A 19308-nucleotide genomic window follows, 5' to 3' on the forward strand; every position below is an offset into this window, starting at 1 on the left:
AGTGTGAAACCAGGCTGCTCCTTGGAGGCAAGGATTCTGAAGCTTCGTCTGACATACTTTAGGCATTTTGCAAGGAGAGACCAGTTCTTGTTTGGTAAGGTGGAGGGACAGTGGAAGAGAGGAAGTCCCTCGATGAGATGGATTGATTTAGTGATTGGGGTAATGGGAGTAGGTGTGTTGGAGACAGTGAGGTTTGCACAGGAGAGAGCAGGGTTTGTAATTTGTACATAGGGTCGCTATGAGTCGCAAGTGACTCGACGGCATGTAACAACATGCCACCAGCTCACTAGGGTCCACAGTAGCCTCAAGATGGAAGGGCTTATTCTGAGCAAGGGCATTCTGCTCAGTGGGCGCACGAGAGGTGCCTGCATAGGCATACCACCATTCTGAAAACCCTCAGCGCCTTCCAGAGGGCATGCAGGGGGAACAGAGCCTGTTAGCAAAGGACTGTTCATAGCCCTTGATGCAGCGGAAACCCACAACCCAAAGTCCTCCCACACCCAAACCCACACAGGTGCACCAAGGTTCAAAAAACAAACAAAATGCTTTAATGGCCTGCCCTCAGGGCCCACAGCCTTATACAAAACATTAACTAGGCCAAGGGCCCCAGCTTGCCAGCCTCTGGCTCAGCTCAGCAGACTGACTGGAGGAAGCCCACAGCAGGCCACAGTCTGGCATGGTGGGAGTCCCCAGCCCTTCTCTTCAGAGACCTCATTCAGCCTGTCTCCTCCAGTCCCTGAGTCCCAACAGCTGCTTGGCTTCCAGAAAACACACAACTCTGATGGGGTGATGCACAATGTGGGAGTGGAGGGAGTTGGGGAGCTCAGGGAAATCACTGTCCACAAGGTAGACCTGGGAGCATCAGGTCCCAGGAAGGACAACAGCCCCAGGCACCAGCAGTGGGGACAGGGTGGAGCAGGCTCCCTCAGGGAGCTCCCACTAGGGGTCAGGGCCTAAGGCAGGGGCTGTAAGTCCCAAGCCTTCCTCAGGGATGCCTCTAGAAGGGGTACGTGAGAACCACATACACTGTACCAACGTACTTCTAAACTATCACAGAACGAGTCCTAGACACACAGGCTTTCTTACTGGGAGGATCTGCTTCCCTCAGCCACCCCAGTCTGGTAGAGATAAAGCACTGCTCCAGGGAAGCAGGGAAAGCATGGGTGTGTGTCAGGCATCATCCTCACAACAACCCTGTGAGGTAGGTTGTGTTGTTTAATTTTATAAATGGGGAGTTTGAGAGGGGTAGCGACTCACCCAGATCAACGTTCAAATATTTGAACCCAAGTCTGTCAGTCCCCAAAGCCCATCCATACCTTTCTAATAAGCTGCTGTGTGCTGTTGAGTCATAAGCAACTCACAGGTGACCCTCTCCAAGGGGTTTTCAACTTTAAATCACTTGGGAGGAGACTACCCATCTTTCTCCTGTGGAGCTGCTGCTGGTGGACTGGAACTTCTAGCTTTAGAGGCAGCGGGTCAATATGCCACCAAGCCACCAGAGCTCTCAAGTAAGTATTTCTCTCTAAACAGGAACCTCAGGTTAAAAGTAAGGAGAGCTGGGGTGGGTTCTAGGGTGAGGGCTGAAGAAATCCCAAGAGTGGCCTTTCCTGTAACCTAGAGGGCTTGGCAGGCAGCAGGTGGGGTGCAGCTGGTGATCCCCCAGACAGTAAGGTGCCTGCACAGCACCACCAACCAATGCTACAGGTGGTGGCTCTGGCTCCCCAACAGCTGTGGGCGGGGTGAGGGCCGGTCAGGTCCCGAGACCTTGTGGCCCCATGTGGGTAGCGCCAGGCCATTGAGCCAGGCGGTCTCCAGCAGGCTGCGGAAGCGAGACCTCAGTGTGGGGCTGGGCGGGCCAGCGCTGGCAGCCGAGGAAGAGGAGGCTCCACAGGACCCTTCCCCAGAGGCTGCCTCTGCCTTCTCTGGTCCAGGAGTTGGTGGCTTTCTCCCCAGCTTCTTGGCTTTGGGGGCTGGTGACTTCTGGGCCAAGGTGGGGCTCTCTGGCTCGTCTCTGACCGTGGCGGGTTCGGAGGCTGGCAGAGCTCCAGCCTCAGGGTCAAAGTCACCTGGAAAATGAAGAGAGTCAGCTACAGACCCCACACCGCCTCAAGTCCCCCTCATGGCCTTCGAAGTCAACCAGACACCCATTCTGTCTTGTTCTAGGCTGGGATGGCACAGTGGAGTCCAAGTCACTATGACCCTTCCTTGCAAGTGCCCTCCAGGGAAACAAGGAGATGCCTCCCTGACACCAGACCTCTGTGACGAGGATAGGCTGGGAAGAAAGCACCGCTCAGGAGGGAGAGTCACCAAGATGACCCTGACCCATGGAGACCCCGTGTGAGTGAGGCTGACTTTTAAGAAGCAGATCTCCAGGCCATTCTTCTAAAGAGCCTCGGCGTGGACTTAAGCCTCCAACCTTCTGGTTAGCAGTCAAGTGTGTTAAACATCTCTACTACCCAAAGACACCCAGAAACTACTGGCTTGGCCCAGAGCCCCACGATAGCAGGGGTTTGGAGCTAGCAGGCCCTGCCACACGCGAGGCTGCCCTCCCCAGAGGTGGAAGAAGAGCTAGAGCCCAACAAGGTCCAGAGCGAGGACGGAGGAGGCAGATGAGGAGAGGGCAAAGAGGCCCCGTCCTACAGCACACCTACTTGGAAGGGAGGCTGCCAAGGGGAGCACAGGAACCTGTAAGAAACAAAGGTGGGAATAACTATGGGGGTATCCACATTCAGAGCAGCAGTGGGGACATGGTGCCTAAGTCCAGCCAGTGCCAGGCAGCCTGGTACCGGTCCCTTCTTCATCAGGCCCCGAACTCATAACTCCAGTTAGAACAGGAGGAGCACCCTATGGAGGGCATGGGGCCCTACCAGGCAGCCGAGAAAAATGGTCCTTCCTCTAATCTGTGCAGATAAAGGACTAGGCTGGGAGCCTGAGCGATGCCTGGAAGCCACCCACACAACTCCCCACATAGTAACAGCACAGCAATATTGCAGTCTCTTCCTATCTCCTTAATTAAGGCACTTGCCCCAACCTCTCAGGTGGCCAGTGCTCAAGCACGCTGCACACCCACAGCCCAGCTCCACACTTCCATCTACTGTCTCAGGCTCCCTCTCCACTCCAACCTGGAGCCTTGAGCGGAGAGGAGCCTAGGTTGAGGCCACAGGATGGAAAAGCTGCTAGGGCCAATTTTGGCTGAGAAACAGCCTAGACATAGACAATAGCTTGGTTGTGAGACGGTAGGCAGCCCAGAGAGAAAGATGGCAGGGAGGCCATGAGCCTGAAATGGGAGAGACTGTGAAAGAGACCTGGCTCCTGTCGCCAAGTCCTGGCTAAGGAAGTGCATACCGCACACTACATGGCACTTCCCAAAAGCAAAGCCATGCTATTCAAACTGATGCCCATGGTTCTCTGAGACATTAAGGAAACAAAGAGCATGCCAGAGAACAATATGGACATCACGGCAGAGGTAAAAAAACTCTGGTTTTATGGGGTATCCTTCTGTTAGGGACTGCAAATGTACTTGAACCTTAAAACTCTCTTACCTATAATGCAATCCTGATTAGAAACAGGGTTTTCGTTGTTCTGATGGTGTTTCTATTATCAATGGAGGGTGTGTCCTCATACGAGGGAAGGCCATTGGCAGGTCCCAGAGCGACAGAGACAGTGTCTAATGTCAGCTCGCCTTTTCCTATCTATGGTTTATGAATTCAAACTTCCAGACTCCTTAACTTTGAGAAAACAAATTTCTGTTCTTTAAAGCCACCTCCGTGTGGTACTCGCTTCAGCAGCAATAACAATCTAGGACACCAGTGTATAGATACATGCTGGTTGTTATCAGAGCTGTGAGGTTGGGTGGTTCTAACTCAGTGATCCCATGTACAGAAGGAAACCCTGCCTGATCCTGCCCCATCCTCACAAATTCTGTTACGCTTAAGCCCACTGTTGTAGCCATGGTGTCAATCCACTTTGCTGAAGGGCTTCCTCCTTTTCTCTGACCCTCTGTTTTACTAGGGAGAATCTGCTGCTGAGGACCTCTTCAAAGGGTTGAAGAGCAAGGGTGCCCCGATGAGGAGTAAGGTGTGCCTGATCCAAGCCATAGTATGTGCAATTGCCATGTGTGCACGTGAAAGCTGGCCAATGACTAAAGACTGAAGAATGGATGCTTTTAAACTGTGTTGGTGGTGAAGAATTACAAAATATACCATGGACCACTCAAAGAATAAACAAATCTCTGTCAGCAGAAGTGCAGCCAGAATGTCCCTTACAAGTAAGCATGAACATGTTTATCAGGAAGGGCCAATCCCTAAAGAAAGTGAGAAAGACATCGTGCTGGGTAAAGTAGAAGGTAAATGTCCAGAAGAGCAGAAAAGCAGGAGCTTTTAGGATAGGAGGAACCTGACAGGCTCAGGATCGGGGTGAACAGTAGTGCAGTCACTGAGACGGCATAGATGAGGTTATGAAGATGATTATGGAAAGCTCAGAAGGGGCTCTGATAAGGGCCTGAGATGCACCAAAGCGAAGGTTTAGCATGTAGTTGGTTTTGGGGGCTAGAACTCAGAGGAGCAGTGGACACAGACAGGAAATAGGGCCTGACCAGAGCCCCGGCAAGTCCAAAGGAGAAGCCTGTGCCAAAAATGGGGAAGGTCTAAGCAGAGACGGAAATCCAAGGAAGGCCAGGCGTTTGCACTGCCAAGTATGCTCTTAAAAAAATAACAAACTACCAACCTTAACCAAAACAATAACAAAAAATGAAAGTCAAAAGTGAAATGAAAAAAAAAAAAAAAAGAGTCAAAAGTGATGCCTGGTTGACCATCATTTAAGTTTCTGAAGCTGTAAATAACACAGGAGATGCCCGTCTTCCTCCCTTGGAGCGGCTGGTGGATTCCAACTACTGGGAGGTGCAGCCTTTGGGTCAGCAGCCCAACTCTGTCCAGACCAGGCCACTAGAGGCCTATAAAGGAAGACTAGACCTAAAGCCCTGGAAACCACGCCTTCTGCCCTGCCAGGTGATCCAGGCCCAAGAGTCGACCTCTGAGACCCACTCACACACCCGTCACTTGCTCACACAGCTCTGGCGGCTACTGGGGCTGCCTCATGCTCACCCAGCTGGCGGTGCACGCAGTCCCGCCACTGCAGGTCCAGGAGGTCCGGGTAGATGTCAGGCAGCTGGCGCAGCGCCAGCAGTTTCAGCATCCGTGAGGTGCAGCTGTGCAGTGCATGCTCCCGCAGGGCGCGCTCCTCCGACAGCGTGGTGGGCCGCAGCTCCACCCGGTGCTCCTGCAGCACCTGGTCCACTAGCGCCGGGGGCAGCCTCGGGAAGAGTCGCTCCTTCACCAGGTGGATGGGCACAAAGATGGCGCCGGCTCGCACTACGTGGGGGAAGGGACACTGATGCGTGCACATGAAGCTCTGCAGCTGCGCCAGCAGTTTGTGCAGCAGCCCCTGCACATCTGGGCAGTCCTGCCATGCTCTTCGCCCCCAAGGCTTGGTCGTTGTGAGCCATTCCCGTAGCTTCTCGGGTGGGGACTGGGCCACTGAGTCCGAGATGGCTTCACACAGGGAGGCGTGCAGCCCCGTGAAGCGCTGCTCTGGGGAGACTGCCGAGGCTGGAGCTGGGGATGGGGCAAGTGTAGAGGCTGGAGCAGGGCCTGGGCCTGGGGCTGAAGCAGGTGATGGAGCTGGAGCCAGACTTGGAGCTGGAGCAGGCGAGGCCACAGCTAAGGCAGGAGGACTGGGCAGTGCCAAGTTGAAGCAGGCCATGGGCACGGGCTGGGGGAGAAGATTCAGTCCGATGGGCACAGATGTGGGGGTAAGGGCAGGGGGTGCTGGGGCAGGGGCCGAGGTGGGCACAGATGGGACCACAGCTGCAGGCAAGGGTGCTGGCCGGAGGATCTTGAACTTTCGGAACATGAAGGCCACAGAGCTTTGGAAGTTGGTCCTTGGTGTGGCTTCCGTGGTCACTGGTGTCCCAGGCAGTGCTGGGGATTCTGTGACGAGAGTTTTCAGGCCTGGAAGATTTGAGACTGTGTTGCCCATACCTGGGACATCTGAAATGGTATTCCCTGCACTTGGCAGAGCTGAGGCTGCATTCCCAACATCCAACACTTCTGTGGGCTTGGCATGTATTTCAGGACTGGAGACTTTGAGAGGGGACAACTCTGTCACAGGTTTCTTCACACTCAAGTCGAGTGCCACTTCCTCCCTAAGTGAGCAGGGTGTCCCCAAGGGGGTCTCCTGGGCAGGCAGGGTCCCCTTGCAGTCTTTGCCAGGGCTCCTGTTGATGGCTGGGTCTTGCTCAGGCTCAGATGTGACCTCAGGTGCCTGTACATCTAGGTAGTCACGGTAGGGGGCCAGGCTGAAAACGTTGTCGATAACAGGCATGGGAGGAGAGGTGGGCGGACTTGTGTTCTTGTTCTGCGGGAGGGACTGTCGCTCCTGGGCACACGGGGGCAGTGCTGGCGGTGTGTGGGGAACTGGACTGTCTCGGATGACGATGGGTGTGCCACGGTGTGTGTCGACCTGAGGCTGGAGCTGCTCTTTCTGACAGCTAGGCAGCCACGTGTTCTCCCCAGCTGTCTGCACTGGCTTCTCCGAAGGCTTTGTGGACTCTATCCGTGGCTGGCTGGCAGACACAGGCTGGCATGTCCTCTGGAAGATCCCTGGCTGTGGCACAGCCCGAACACTGTCCTGGGAAGGCGGTGTCCCACCAAGCCCTGGGGAGGCTCCATAGAGAGAAAGGTCATCCCGGGCATGAGGGAAGCCCAGCATTTGAGGTGGGAAGTCCAATGGGCACCGTGGAGCGAGAGGTGGTTCCAGCTTGAAGCCTGGTGAGGGTGCTGGGAGCGGGGCAGAAGGGTAGGAGTAAGTATCCAGCCCCACTGGGGGCACGTAGGGTGTCTGGGCTGCTTGCTGCCTAAGGTAGGGGCTGCCCAGCCCACTTGGTGGGTACCCTGTGCCCTTGTGGGCTCCCACAGCTTGCAGCGGGAGCACTGAGCCATAGCCACTCTGTTTCTCTGGGTGGCGGCAGGCAGGTGGGCATGGTAGGGCCTGTGGAGCATGGGGCAGCGGGTAGTGGGTGGCCAGTGCATCCTGACAGGCTGGTCCTAGAGGTTGAGCCAGCTGGGTCCAAGGACTGGGGGGACCTTCAGGCATTACTTGCTTGGGGTCTCCAGAGTAAGGACCTGTGTACTTGGAGGGCAGGAAGCCTGAACTGTGGATGGTCCGATATTTCTCTAGGAATGCCTGGCATGGAGAGAAACTCACAGAAGAGTCTTTGCCAGCTCCCCCAGGTGGCATCCCATGCAAGAAGGTAGGATCTAGAGGCTGGTTTTTGCCAGGAGCTGGGGCAAGAGAACAAGGTGGGTCAGCAGGGGGCAGTAGGGACCCAGGCATCAGTGTCCAGTCTACATCCAATGGCCTCTTGGCTGCCCCTTCCCCGAGGCATGTTGAGAGCCCGTAGCACAGAGGGTTGCGGTAGACAGGTTTTGGCGCTGCCAGCGGTGGGCCTGGGTAGGAGTGAGCCCGAGGACTGTAGGGCAGGAGTTCAACAGGGCTGGCATCCTGTCTCTTCTCAGAGGCCTCTGCTGCTGGGCGGTAGAGCAGGCAGTTGGACAACAGGCTGTCTGCTCGAAGCGGTGGACCTGCCATGCTGGTAGGGTACAAGGGTTGGTAGGGGGGCCAGGACGCCAGTCGCTCAGATCCCACCTTAGGAGCACCCCCCATAGGGCAAGAAAAGTAGGTGCCCTTATAGTTACAGGGGTCCTGGCTGCCAGCAGAAGGGGTGAGGCTGTGCCCAGGCCCAGAGTCGGCCTCCAGACGGGGCAGCTTGCCATACATCACAGGGCCCAGGGTCCCCAGGGGCCGCTTCTCTGCCATCCCTGTGAAGGCTGCCAGGCCTTCTGACCCCAGCTATTGCACCGCTGACCTGAAAGAGACAGAAAGACGTGAGTGCTTTCAGGAAAGTGCCACAGGCAAGCAACAGAGGCTGTCATTCGTGCTGGCCTTCTGCCACTCTCAAGAACCTGGCATTTGGCAAAGCTTCATTAAGACCATTTGAATGAACACACGCACGCAGGTCTGGATTGAGTAATGTGGAGGTTTCCAACAACTTTCTTTGTTAAGCTACAGAATCCTTTGTTTAATGACATCTTGTGTAGCAGCCCTAATGCATAGTCCCCACCCTCACTCTAGAAGCCCCTTAATGTTCAGTTTTCCTTCACAAAACCTGGAACATTTTCCAGATCACTGGTTACCAAACCCTCCTTTTTTTCACAGATAAGGAGAATGGCTTGAGAAAACAAAAGACAGGATGAGAAACAGGCTTTTGGCTTCCAATTCCAAGCTACCATGTGTGATTCCAAGGTGCCTGCTGTGGCCACACATATCTGTGTCACAGTGACCTGCTGGTCTGATAAAAAATAGCAGATCCAAGCCTCAAACACAGGTCTCTTGGCCCAGAGCCAATACTGAGGTATTGGACTAGGCTTTGGAGGGCCATGTCTGGGGGAGAGGAAGTTGTCTGTACATGCTCTGCCACTCCAGCTCCGCTTCCCAAGGCTTGGTGTTCAAGGCTGTCCAGCAGGTGGTGCTATAGCACCAGGGGTGCGGGGGTGGGGGGGAGGAAGAAATTTAGTTCCTAAAGAGATCCTTGACTACGCTCAGCCTACCAGCTACAGGTGGCTATTCCAGGGCACATGGGGGCAGCACTGTACTAAGAACAGGGAGAGGAGATGGCTGGTGATGTGAAATGCTGGGAGGGAGGCCCCAGGGGCCACAGTGTGCTAGTCAGCAACTACCCTTATTGGAAAAATTGAGGGCCAGAGAAGGACTAAGACTCCAAGGAAGGACTGGCTGGGACCCTGGCCCAGAGAGGTCAAGCGCAGCTATGCCTGATGCAGGAGCTATCAATGTGCCACAGCAGCTCCAAGTGAGGCCCGTCCCCTGGGGCCCTGTTGGCTCGCCTCCACCTCTTTCAGCACCCTGGCTCCTAAAACCCCAGGTGGCTTAGGAAAGATGAATCAGCTCAATCTTGCTGTGATTAGGCCATGGGCCAGATGTCACACAGGTTTTCTTCACCAACAAGCAAGGACCAGCAGCCCCATCTCTCGTCTTCTCCCTTCTGGCTGGTGGCCAATGACAGCCACTGGCTCAGACTTGGACCAGAACATTTTGGAGATGGGACAAGGCAAAAGTAGAACTGGGGGCAGTGTCAAAGCTTATCTCTCCCACACCCCAAAGCCCAACCAATCAAGGCAGAATTCTTAAAGCAGTTGCTCCCTGACAAAAAGCTTCCACCCAGCTCCACAGCAGCTTTGCAAGAAGGGGTTGTATGGTTTTGGGGGTAATGAGTTCCTCTGGTGATCTTAAAGAGGTGGAGTTAATAAAATACTGGCTCTAGTCTCACCTCCCTCCACAAACTCTCTGGGTAGGGAGAGCTCCATACTCACTCTTAGTCCCTTGTGTCCTTCCCCTCTGGGCTCCAATCTGATCATGCCCTTTGCCCTGGAGACTTCCTGAGACCCCACCAGGGACCCAACCAGTAATAGTGAGGTCACCCGAGACCCTCAGGAGTCTTTGTGGGAGGGATAATAGCTGGGGAGGGGGCAGCTCAAGATCATGAGGGGTACAGATGACTTTACGTCCTACCAGTAGGTGATGGGAAACCCAAGAAGCAAGCAAGCCTTTCCCCATTCAAGATAGAAACCAAAACATGCGTTTCTCCTTCATGAAACAAAACACGTGTAAACGTGTAAACGCCAGTGAGTGCTTGCAGCTGACTCTAGGAATAGGGTCACATCACCCTTTGAGTGGGCAATCAGCTCTGGAGGTCCTTCATGCCCAGCTCCAACTGCAGATGGGGCCCAGAAGAGTCTTTCATCAATGTCCCATGCCTGCCCTACTTAGAGGGGAAGCGGACAGCTCCATGGCTCAATTTCTGCTTCCACCTCCTGAAAACACTCCTAAAGAGGTTCGACATAAATGAGGAAAGAGCAGAAGACTTCCTCAGCTCAGGTCAGGAATGCCTGACCATATTGGACGGCTGCATGAAGTCCCCCTTTCCCTGCGTTGTCTCTCCTTCCCTGGCTGAGATTTCCAAAAGCTCCCCCCCAAGCTACAACTCAACCTCTGGCAGCTGTCTTAAGCAGGAGAGTGTGTATGTGTGTGTTATGTGTGTGAGGTTGGCCTTTCCCTCTCCCACCGGGGACAGCCTCTCTGGTTCTTGCTGGCCACAACTGACCTCGTTTTGGGACAGCCGCTGCCCTCGAGGGCTTCCGGTTGCCCCCACGCCCCGCCCGGCGGCGCTGGGGCGCACGTGCACCCCAGCAGGCTAACACACAGGCCACCGCCACGCATGCAAACTCGTGCCTGCACACGTACGTGCATGGCCCACATCTGCACACACGCCCCTCCAGAAATGCACTTTCTCCTCGTGCGGGTCTCCCCAACCCCCGACACAAGTGTGCACTTAAGCGGCCTCTCAGACCGAAAATGGGTGGGAGGTCGCAGACACAGGGCGGCCGGGCCTCAAGAGTCGAGGTTGCCACCGCCTCCGACGAACCCGCCAGCCTGGGCTGCGGCCAGAGGGTGAGTCAAGTGGTGGCGAGAAAACTGCAAGACCGTCCCGTCCCCGGCAGGGAGCGTCCAGGGCCCCGCGACGCCTCGGCTCCCGCTGCCCCCAGGCTCGGCCCCCCGCCGCCCCCTCATCCCCGCCCAGGCTGTCCACGTGAGCTGGGCCTCGCGGGAGGCCTGAGGGCTCGGCCTGAGCTCCCTCTCGACAGGCCCGCGCTGTCGCTGCTGGATCAAGGCGCTGGGCCCTGCCAGAACCCCGGTCAGGCTCCCAGAACCTGAAAGTCCTGGGAAGGTAGACGCAGCAGCCGCGCCAGGTAGTGGGGGCCGCGCACCACTTTGGCCCAGGCTCGGCGCGCTCCATCTCCAGGATGGCCAGCAGGGGCGCCCTGGGGCAGCGCCACCCGCCCCTTCCCCACGCGCCGCCCGCAAACTCGGCCCAAGTTTCCGTGCCCGCTCAGCGGGCGAGCTCCTACCTGCAAGGCGCCCGGCTTCCTGCTGCAGTTACCCAGGGCCGTGACCGCATCCTCCGGTGACACCGAGGCCGCGGGTCCTTGTCGGGCCGGGCCCTGCGCGGGAAGTCGCGGTGAGCACCAGGAACCGAGCTAACCCTGCCTGCAGCCGTTCGCGCCGCCGCCGGGCGCCGTCTGAGGTCCCGGGAGGGGCGGGCTGGGGGCGGAGCGGGGGCGGAGCGGGAGCGGGGTGGGGGCAAAGCCCGGCTGCGCCTCAGGGAGCCTGCGCTCCCCGGGGCCCTCGGGTGCTGTGGGCCTGTGTGCTGCCTGCCCTCGGGGACTAGGTGGCTGGTGCTGCGCGCAGTGTGTGCCAATCTTAAGCGGTGAAGCAGTGCCCGGCGGACCCGTCACATGCCCTCCGTTAGATCGCGGCTTCATTGCCACTTTCTAGCCATCTGACCTCATGCATGCCACTTGACCTCGCTGAGCTTCAGTTTCCTTCTTTGCAAAGTTGGAATTATATCTTATAAACAGCAATGTTGTTTTAAGGCTTAGAAGAGGTTGTATTAAATAGTAGTAGTAACCTTCTCTCCCCTGGCCTGAACTAATATTGTTGTTAGGTGAATTCCCAACTCATAGCACCGCCCTGCCTGGTTTGCGAAGCTGGACGCGTGACAGAAGCCTACCACCGGGTCTTTCTCCCAAGGAGACATTGGCTAGGCGCCAATCAACAACCTTTCCGTTACCAGCTAAGTAAGTGCTTAACTGTTGTGTAGGGCTCCTTGCTGGTTGCATAAGGGGCTGGGAGAAAGGCCAGTTTTGTCACCTCATTTAGCATAGCCAGTCAAGGCAGATCCCAGAGAAGTGTAACTCAAGCCCTCCTAGGGCCCAGAAGCTGTCTGAGGAAGGTCTGATCTTCCCATCCCTAGAGTGGGCCAGAAAGGAGGATACTGGGAGGTCTGCTAGGTGGCCTCTCAACCTTTTTGCCAAGTCTCTCAATAAGACAAGCCTGAGCATGTGCAGCCTCGGAGGCAGCTGGGAGTGGAGCATTCCCAGGCAGGAGTGGGTTTACTGCGAGGAAAGAGGGGTTGGAGAAGTGGAGGGGCTGCCTCCACTTGCCTTGACCCCTTGGACCATATGATTTTAGAGATCCTCCTCAAAGTTACTACTTTCTCTGAAGAAACTTAGTCCTTTATTGTCCCTAGACTGCCTGAGGCCTGGGAACCAATATGTGTAGTGAGAGTAAGGGACAGGTGGACGTGCCAAAGATCAGAGCAAGTTCATGGGGCAAAACTATTCAAGCCAGCTGGTGTATGCATCTCCCCAAATCCTCAAGGACAAGACTTCCTGAGTCAGAGAGCAGAACAGATCTGAGGCCACAAGTTCCAGGAGCAGAAAGCTGCTGAAGCAGCTCAAGCTGCTGGGGAGGGTTGGACAGCAGAGAGAGGACCCAGAGGCCAGACCAATTACCCTAGAGCTGATTTTCTTTCATGGGTTGTAGAGTAGAACTGTACTCCACAGGGTTTTCACAGCTGGGGCCTTTTAAAAAGAAATTACCAGACTTTTGTTCCAACGTGTCTCTGGGTGGCTTCAAACAGGCCACGTAGGGTCAGATGGGTTTACAGGGACTCTCCTTACTGCCACACTTTAGCATCAAGAAAGCGCATCCCAAGTTTAACAGGACAGCAAGTAATAAATGCTGGAGAGGATGTGGTAAGATAGGAACTCTTTACATTGTTTGTGGGATTGTACAATGGTACAAGAACTCTGGAAGGCAGTTTAGTGTTTCCTTAAAAAGCTGAACATAGAAATTCCATGTGACCCAGCTATTCCATTGCTTAGAATAAACCCCAAGAAAATGAGAACTGAGGCACAAATGGAGACTTGGACAGTGTTCATAGCAGCATTATTCACCATCTCAAGAAAATGGAAACAGCCCAGATGTCCAACCACAAACAAATGGATTGAGAAGTTGCGGTACATTCATACAATGGAATACTATACAGCACACAGGACTGGTCATTTTGTAAATTGTTGCCTAACTTGGGAGATACTGGAGAGCATTATGCTGAGTGAACTAACTCAGTCCCACTAGGACAGATACTGTACAAAATCATTATTGTAGAATGAGTATGAGGATCCAAGGTGGGGTGGGGAGAGGGTGGAAATAGAGGGGTGAAGTTGGGGGGTAGGGTGTTAATCATAGATTAGCACAATTTGATGGGTTAGTGGGGTGAAGGAAATGGGAAGGATCTTTTGTGAAAAACAATGTATTTAAACTTTGTAAATAAATCAGTTGTTCAGTGCTGTTGAGTTGTAGGCAACTCATAACAACCGTACGAATGAAAGACCTGAACACTTGTATGACTTTCATCCTTACTCCAGGTTCATAGGGTTTCTGGAGGTAAGCTATTTTGGAAGTGGATGCCACTCCTGCTTCCAAGCTTGTTTTAATCGGAGGCTCCCCCAAACACTGTCTACCATGGGTAACCATTATTGCTTTGACACATCACTGTCACAGTGTTCAGCTTTACAGCAACCATGAGTTATCGCTCTACAGCAAATGGATAGATCAGGGCTATACGACCTAGAAGAATGTTTGACCAATTAAAAACAGGCTTGAGGGCTGCAGATTAAAGTCACCCATCTCTGGCTTGGTAGCATCACTTTCTGTCCACTAGGCCAACTGATCTCTCTCTGTGCTGTTGTTAAGTGCCATCGAGTCATAGGTGACTCATAGCAACCCTATGAATGAAAGACCTGAACACTTGTATAACTTTCAACCTTTCTCCAGAGTAATATTAAAAAGAAAAAAATTTAAAATGAATGTGCATCTTAAAATGGATATAGAAGCCAAAGGTGTTCCATCAGCTACAGCTCACAGCCCAGCCTTATAACTGTGAACTCCAGCCTCACATCATGGGTAGCTGTCCTGTACTTTCTCCCATTTCTAACAATACCCTGCTCCCTCCTATGTAGTTACTTGTGCCCTCCCACATAGAGCACTCACTCCCCCTCCTCCACCTTATTACTGTGTGGGTGAGAGGAAGGCAATGTTCTCAGCTTTGGGATTTTAGGATTCTCAAGAGGTGTGCTCAGGTGGCCTAGTGACCCCTCTGATATCTCTGAGCCCAAGTTAGGTCTTCTCAGGCCCATACTGCCAAGATGCAATCCTAAGGGCAAGTTATACTCTTGCCTTAACTCGAAGACATCTCTTGATTGAAGGAACTAACTGTGCCAGCCGGATGTTCAGAATTAGACTGTAAACTAACATGAAATCCCTTAGAATTCCACTTTCTACTGTGATGACTGGGGGAGCACCTGTGTGGCTTAGTGGTAACGAGTTGCACTGCAACCCAGAGTCACATAGTTCGCGTCGACTGACTGCTCGGAGGGGGAAAGATGGACAGTCTCCAGTGTGATTTACTGCCTCCGAAAAGCTCCTGGAGGGTCAGCTTTGAGTCGGTTCTGACTCAACGGTACACAACAACAACCACAACAACTGTAACTGTTGTCAGGTGTCATTCAGTCTGCTACAACAGAACATAACTCTGCTCGATTCTCTGCCAGCCCACAATTTCTGTACTTAAACTCCCTGCTGGAGCTTGTTGAGGGCCTTCTTCTTTTTCTTGATCCTCTACTACCACAACTAGTTGGGTCCTATTCATTTTTTAAATACTTTTGAGTTGGATGTTTGTGGCACCAAATTTCCTTTACATTGACATTTAGCATGAGCCTTTTGATGGAAAGAAATGTATGTCATATTTTGAAAATCTCATCTATACCTGAGGGCCAATTCATGGAGAAAGGCAATATATTGACTAGTAAGTGGCTAAACGCCCTTATTCAGTAACATATCCATTCCTTTCTAACATCATTCAAGCCCTAGCACTACAAAAAGATAAAACAAAGACACAGGATAGAGGGCTTTAGGAACCATTCTATAACTTGCTGAGTCTCAAATTTCTTCATCTGCTAAATTGGAACTATAAAATGTGTTTTATGGTTTATAACTCATTGCTGTCGATTTGGAACTGACTCAGCTGACACTCCAGTGGGTTTCTGAGGCTATAAATCACACGGGAGAAGATTGCCTATCTTTCCCTCAAGGGGTGGATGGTAGATTCGAACCAACAGAGAGGAGTGGCCTCTGGGTTAGCACGGAAACTCTCTAGGGACTCAGCTCTCAGGGCTCCCTTTATAGACCGTGGTGTGAGACAAATGGCTGGTAAATTTTCAACATCTCTGCAGTGTCAGCCTTCTGTGAGGTCCTAAGAACCTGACCTTGCCCGTTGCCCTCTATCTGGAGAGGCTCAGAGCCCTTACAGGGAGGTAGCTATCAGAAAGGTGAAGAAAAGTACTTGGATCAAGATGTCGGCCTTGGGAGCCCCTCTGTTTTATCAGCACCTGTGTTCCTGGAGAGGAGACAGGGTATTGCATCAGGCAGAACACTGTGGACAAAAGCACAGAAGAGAGCATGTCTACCCATATGCAGGCTTCCTGGGTGGAGCTAACAAAGAAACACACTGGTAGAAAAGCCTACAAGGGAGATTTCCCTCTCAAACACACACCTCACAGCCACTCATCTCACCAGGTCCTCACAGGCTCCACGTGGGCACACAAACTCCTCATTCACCCCATCCCGGTCACGGGTTACCCCTCCTGACTCGCTGCCAAGGTGAGGTCAAAGGTCAGCTCCTGAACCTCCGCTCATTGCAGACATGGTTATTAATAACGATGTCGCTCCCTCTAATGAGGCCACACCTGCTATTTACACATCTCTTTTCTTCCTCAGAGGAGTCTCCTCTCACCCCAGAGGAGACGGTGGCACTGGCAGTTCCCCTCCAGGTGGAAGAACAGAGAAGTGCGGCACAGAGGAGGGCTCTCCTGGTCCTCTCAGATCCAGGATGTCAGGGATTGAATCCAATCTGTATCTCTGGTCTGTGTCCGTGTATGCAGTGATGTAATGTGAAAGTTATGTAATAATCCCCATGACTTGATAAACCAGTCAGCTGTAATAAGACTAGAGTTGGATGTAACACCATTTCATAGCAGCCCACTCCAATATAAGGGGAATTTATTTCTCTCAAGTGTGACCTGTAAAACCTTTTATTTATTTATTGGTGTGTTATGTATAGAGTTTAATTTTGTATAGTAAAAGTTAAGAAGACAATTTTTTTAACATTATTCTTTCTTTTATCTTGTTAGATTGTGAGTATAACTTTCCATAGCGGTAGCTGGACCCAACATGGTTTTTTGTTTGTTTGCTTTGTTTTTTAATTTTATTTTATTAATTTTAATGAGCATTTATAGAAATTTTGGATTTCCATTCATTCATTGTTGCATTTTTCTCCCTGCCCATCCCTCCCCCTCAGTTCGCTCTTCTCTTCGAAAAGTAAAAGAAAAATTCTTTCATTAGTATACAATCCTACCCCCCCTCCCCTTAGTACACTCTACTATGCAGCCTTCATTCTGGACTCTTGTCATGACCACAATACCCAATCATATATCGCTTTTAAACTGTTCTCTCCCTCATCTGTTTCAATGCATTATACATAACATAATTTATCCAGTTTTTCTCAGTCTCACCCCAACCCTGATGTCAATCCCATTCTACAACAGTGGAACTATGCAGTATTTGGCCTTTTGTGACTGAGATATTTCACGCAGCATAATGTCCTCCAGGGTCATCCATTTTGTATAATATTGCATGAGTTCCTTGTTTTTCAACGTAGCATGGTATTCCATTGTGTGAATACACCACAACTTCTCTATTCATTCGTTTGTTGATGGGCACTTAGGTTGTTTCCAACTCTTTGCTATTGTGAACAAAGCTGCAAAAAACATGGGTGTGCATATATCTGCCTGGGTGTCGGTTATGGTTTCTTTAGGGTATATTCCCAGTAGTGGAATTGCTGGGTCAAATGGTATCTCTATTTGCAACTTTTTGAGGAAGCACCATACAGCCTTTCATAGTGGTTGTACCATTTTACACTCCCACCAACAGTGAATAAGGGTTCCAGTTTCTCCACAACCTCACCAGCATTTGTTGTTTGCTACTCTGTTAAATTTTTCTATTCTTACTGGAGTGAGATGATATCTCATAGTTGTTTTGATTTGCATCTCTCTTAGAGCAAGGGATTTTGAACATTTCTTCATGTACTTGTTGGCCATCTGAATGTCTTCCTTGGTGAAGTGTCTGTTCATATCCTGTGCCCATTTTTCATTTGGATTGTTTACCTTTATCTTGTTGTGGTGCTCAAATGTTGTTGTTGTTGTTGTTATGTGCCGTCGAGTCGCCTGCGACTCATAGCGACCCTATGTACAACAGCCCTAAACTCCGCCCTGTCCTGTGCCAATCGCACCGTCTCTGACACTCCCATCCCAATTACCCCAGTCACTGAATCAATCCACCTCATAGAGGGCTTTCCTCTCCTGCACCGTCCCTCCACCCTCTCAAGCATGATGTCCCTCTCTAAGGACTGGTCTCTCCTCACAATATGTCCAAAGTATGTTAGACGGAGCCTCAGAATCCTTGCCTCCAAGGAGCCACCCAGTTTAACCCTTTCCAGGACAAATCTGTTTGTTTTCCTAGCAGTCCATGGTATTTTCAATACTCTTCTCCAGCACCACATCTCAAAGGCATCAATTCTCCTTCTATCCTCCCTGGTCATTGTCCAACTCTTTGATGCATAACAAGTGATTGCGAAGACCATAGCCTGTATCAGATGTGCTCAAATACTTTATAAATTCTAGATATAAGACCCTTATCTGACATGTTATTAGTAAATACTTTTTCCCAATCTGTGGCCTCCCTTTTTACCCTGTTGGAGAACTTTTTGGATGTGCATAGGGATTTGATTCTTAGAAGGTCCCATTCATCTATTTTATCTTCTCCTGGTTGTAGATTTTTCAGGATACTTGGAAGACTGTTTATGTTGTGGATTAGGACTTCTAGAGTTCTTCCAAGCTTTTCTTTAATGAAGTTTATAGTCCTTGGTTTTAGTCCTTGGTCCATGATCCACCTAGAGTTGGTTTTTGTATATGGAATGAGGTGTGGATCTTGCTTGAATCTTTTGCAGATACTTTTCCAATTTTGCCAACACCATTTGTTAAAAAGGCTGTCGTTTACCCACTTAACTGATTTCATCTCCTTGTCAAAAATCAGTTGACCATAGGTAGATGGGCTGATTTTTGGGTTCTCAATTCTATTCCATTGATCTATCTATGTGTCTGTCCCATGCTGTCTTGACCACTACGGGCACTGTAGTAGATTTGAAATCAGGGAGTGAGATACCTCCTACCATTCTTCTATTCTTAAGGAGCGCTTTGCTTATTGGGGCTTCTTTACATTCCAATTGAAACTGGAGATTGCCTTTTCCATCTCGTTGAAGAATGGGATTGGTATTTGTATTGGGATTGCATTGAATATGTAAATTGCCTTTGGTAGTATTGCCATTTTCACAATATTGAGTCTTCTTATCCATGAGTAAGGGATATTCTTCCACTTTTCCAGGTCTCTTTTTGTTTCTTACAGTAATGTTTTATAATTTTCTTTGAACAGATCCTTTGTGCTTTGGTTAGATTTACTCCCAAGCATTTAACTTTGTGATTAGTTATTGTGAAGGGTATTCTTTTTCTTAGCTCCCACTCTGTATTCTCTTTGCCACTGTAGAGAAATCCAACTGATTTTTGTATGTTGATCTTGTATCCTGCTACTTTGCTGAATTGGTCCACTGTGTCCAATAGTTTTCTTGCTGAGTCTTTAGGGTTTTCTAAGTATACTATTGTATCATCTGCATAGAGAGATGATTTTACCTCCTCTTTGCCAATTTGGATACCTTTTATTTCCTTCTCTTATCTTACTGCTATCGCTAAGACTTCCAATACAATATTGAATAAGAGAGGTGATAGTGGGCATCCTTGCCTAGTTCCTGTTCTTAAAAGGGAATGCCTTTAACCTCTCTCCATTGAGAAAAATGTTGGCTCTCAGAAAGAAGACTTTTTTTAAAAGTGGCCATTAAAAAGTATTATAGTTTTGATAGGCTTGATAAACAAAAGTTTACAAATTTTTAATCTAAAATATTAATTTTAATTCAGAAATAATGGAGTAAATATTGTATTAGCAATGAGTCTTTACATCCCCAAATTTTAGATAAATAATGATATTTTGCATAGATTATGAGTAATTTCAAGCAAGATTCTGCTGAAAATTATCCAAAAACGTTTGGAACAATATGTCAACAGAGAACTGCCAGATGTGCAGGCTGGATTTAGAAGAGGTCGTGGT

The 19308-nt window shown here is 50.9% G+C and overlaps 2 protein-coding genes across 2 annotated transcripts in view; both read right to left on the bottom strand.

The window, feature by feature from the left end:
• Positions 1-1698: 1698 nt before the first annotated feature.
• On the bottom strand, positions 1699-7875 carry LOC102864054 (chromosome unknown open reading frame, human C15orf39). The gene is made up of 2 exons (XM_006888379.1): positions 5103-7875; positions 1699-2066 (listed from the first exon to the last, which is right to left on the bottom strand). The coding sequence occupies exons 1-2, from the start codon at positions 7873-7875 to the stop codon at positions 1699-1701; spliced, it is 3141 nt and encodes a 1046-aa protein (XP_006888441.1).
• A 2954-nt stretch (positions 7876-10829) lies between these two features.
• The window catches only part of LOC102864461 (taperin-like), a 20769-nt gene continuing 12290 nt past the window's right edge, over positions 10830-19308 (bottom strand). Inside the window, exons 2-3 of the mRNA XM_006888380.1 lie at positions 11177-11393; positions 10830-11135 (exon numbers count right to left, since the gene is read on the bottom strand). Coding sequence (XP_006888442.1) covers positions 10830-11135; positions 11177-11393 — 523 coding nt within the window. The remainder of the gene's footprint in view (positions 11136-11176; positions 11394-19308) is intronic.

The sequence above is a fragment of the Elephantulus edwardii genome, unplaced genomic scaffold (assembly GCF_000299155.1).
Source record: "Elephantulus edwardii isolate Elephantulus edwardi_28Jun2011 unplaced genomic scaffold, EleEdw1.0 scaffold00066, whole genome shotgun sequence".
NCBI lineage: Eukaryota > Metazoa > Chordata > Mammalia > Macroscelidea > Macroscelididae > Elephantulus > Elephantulus edwardii.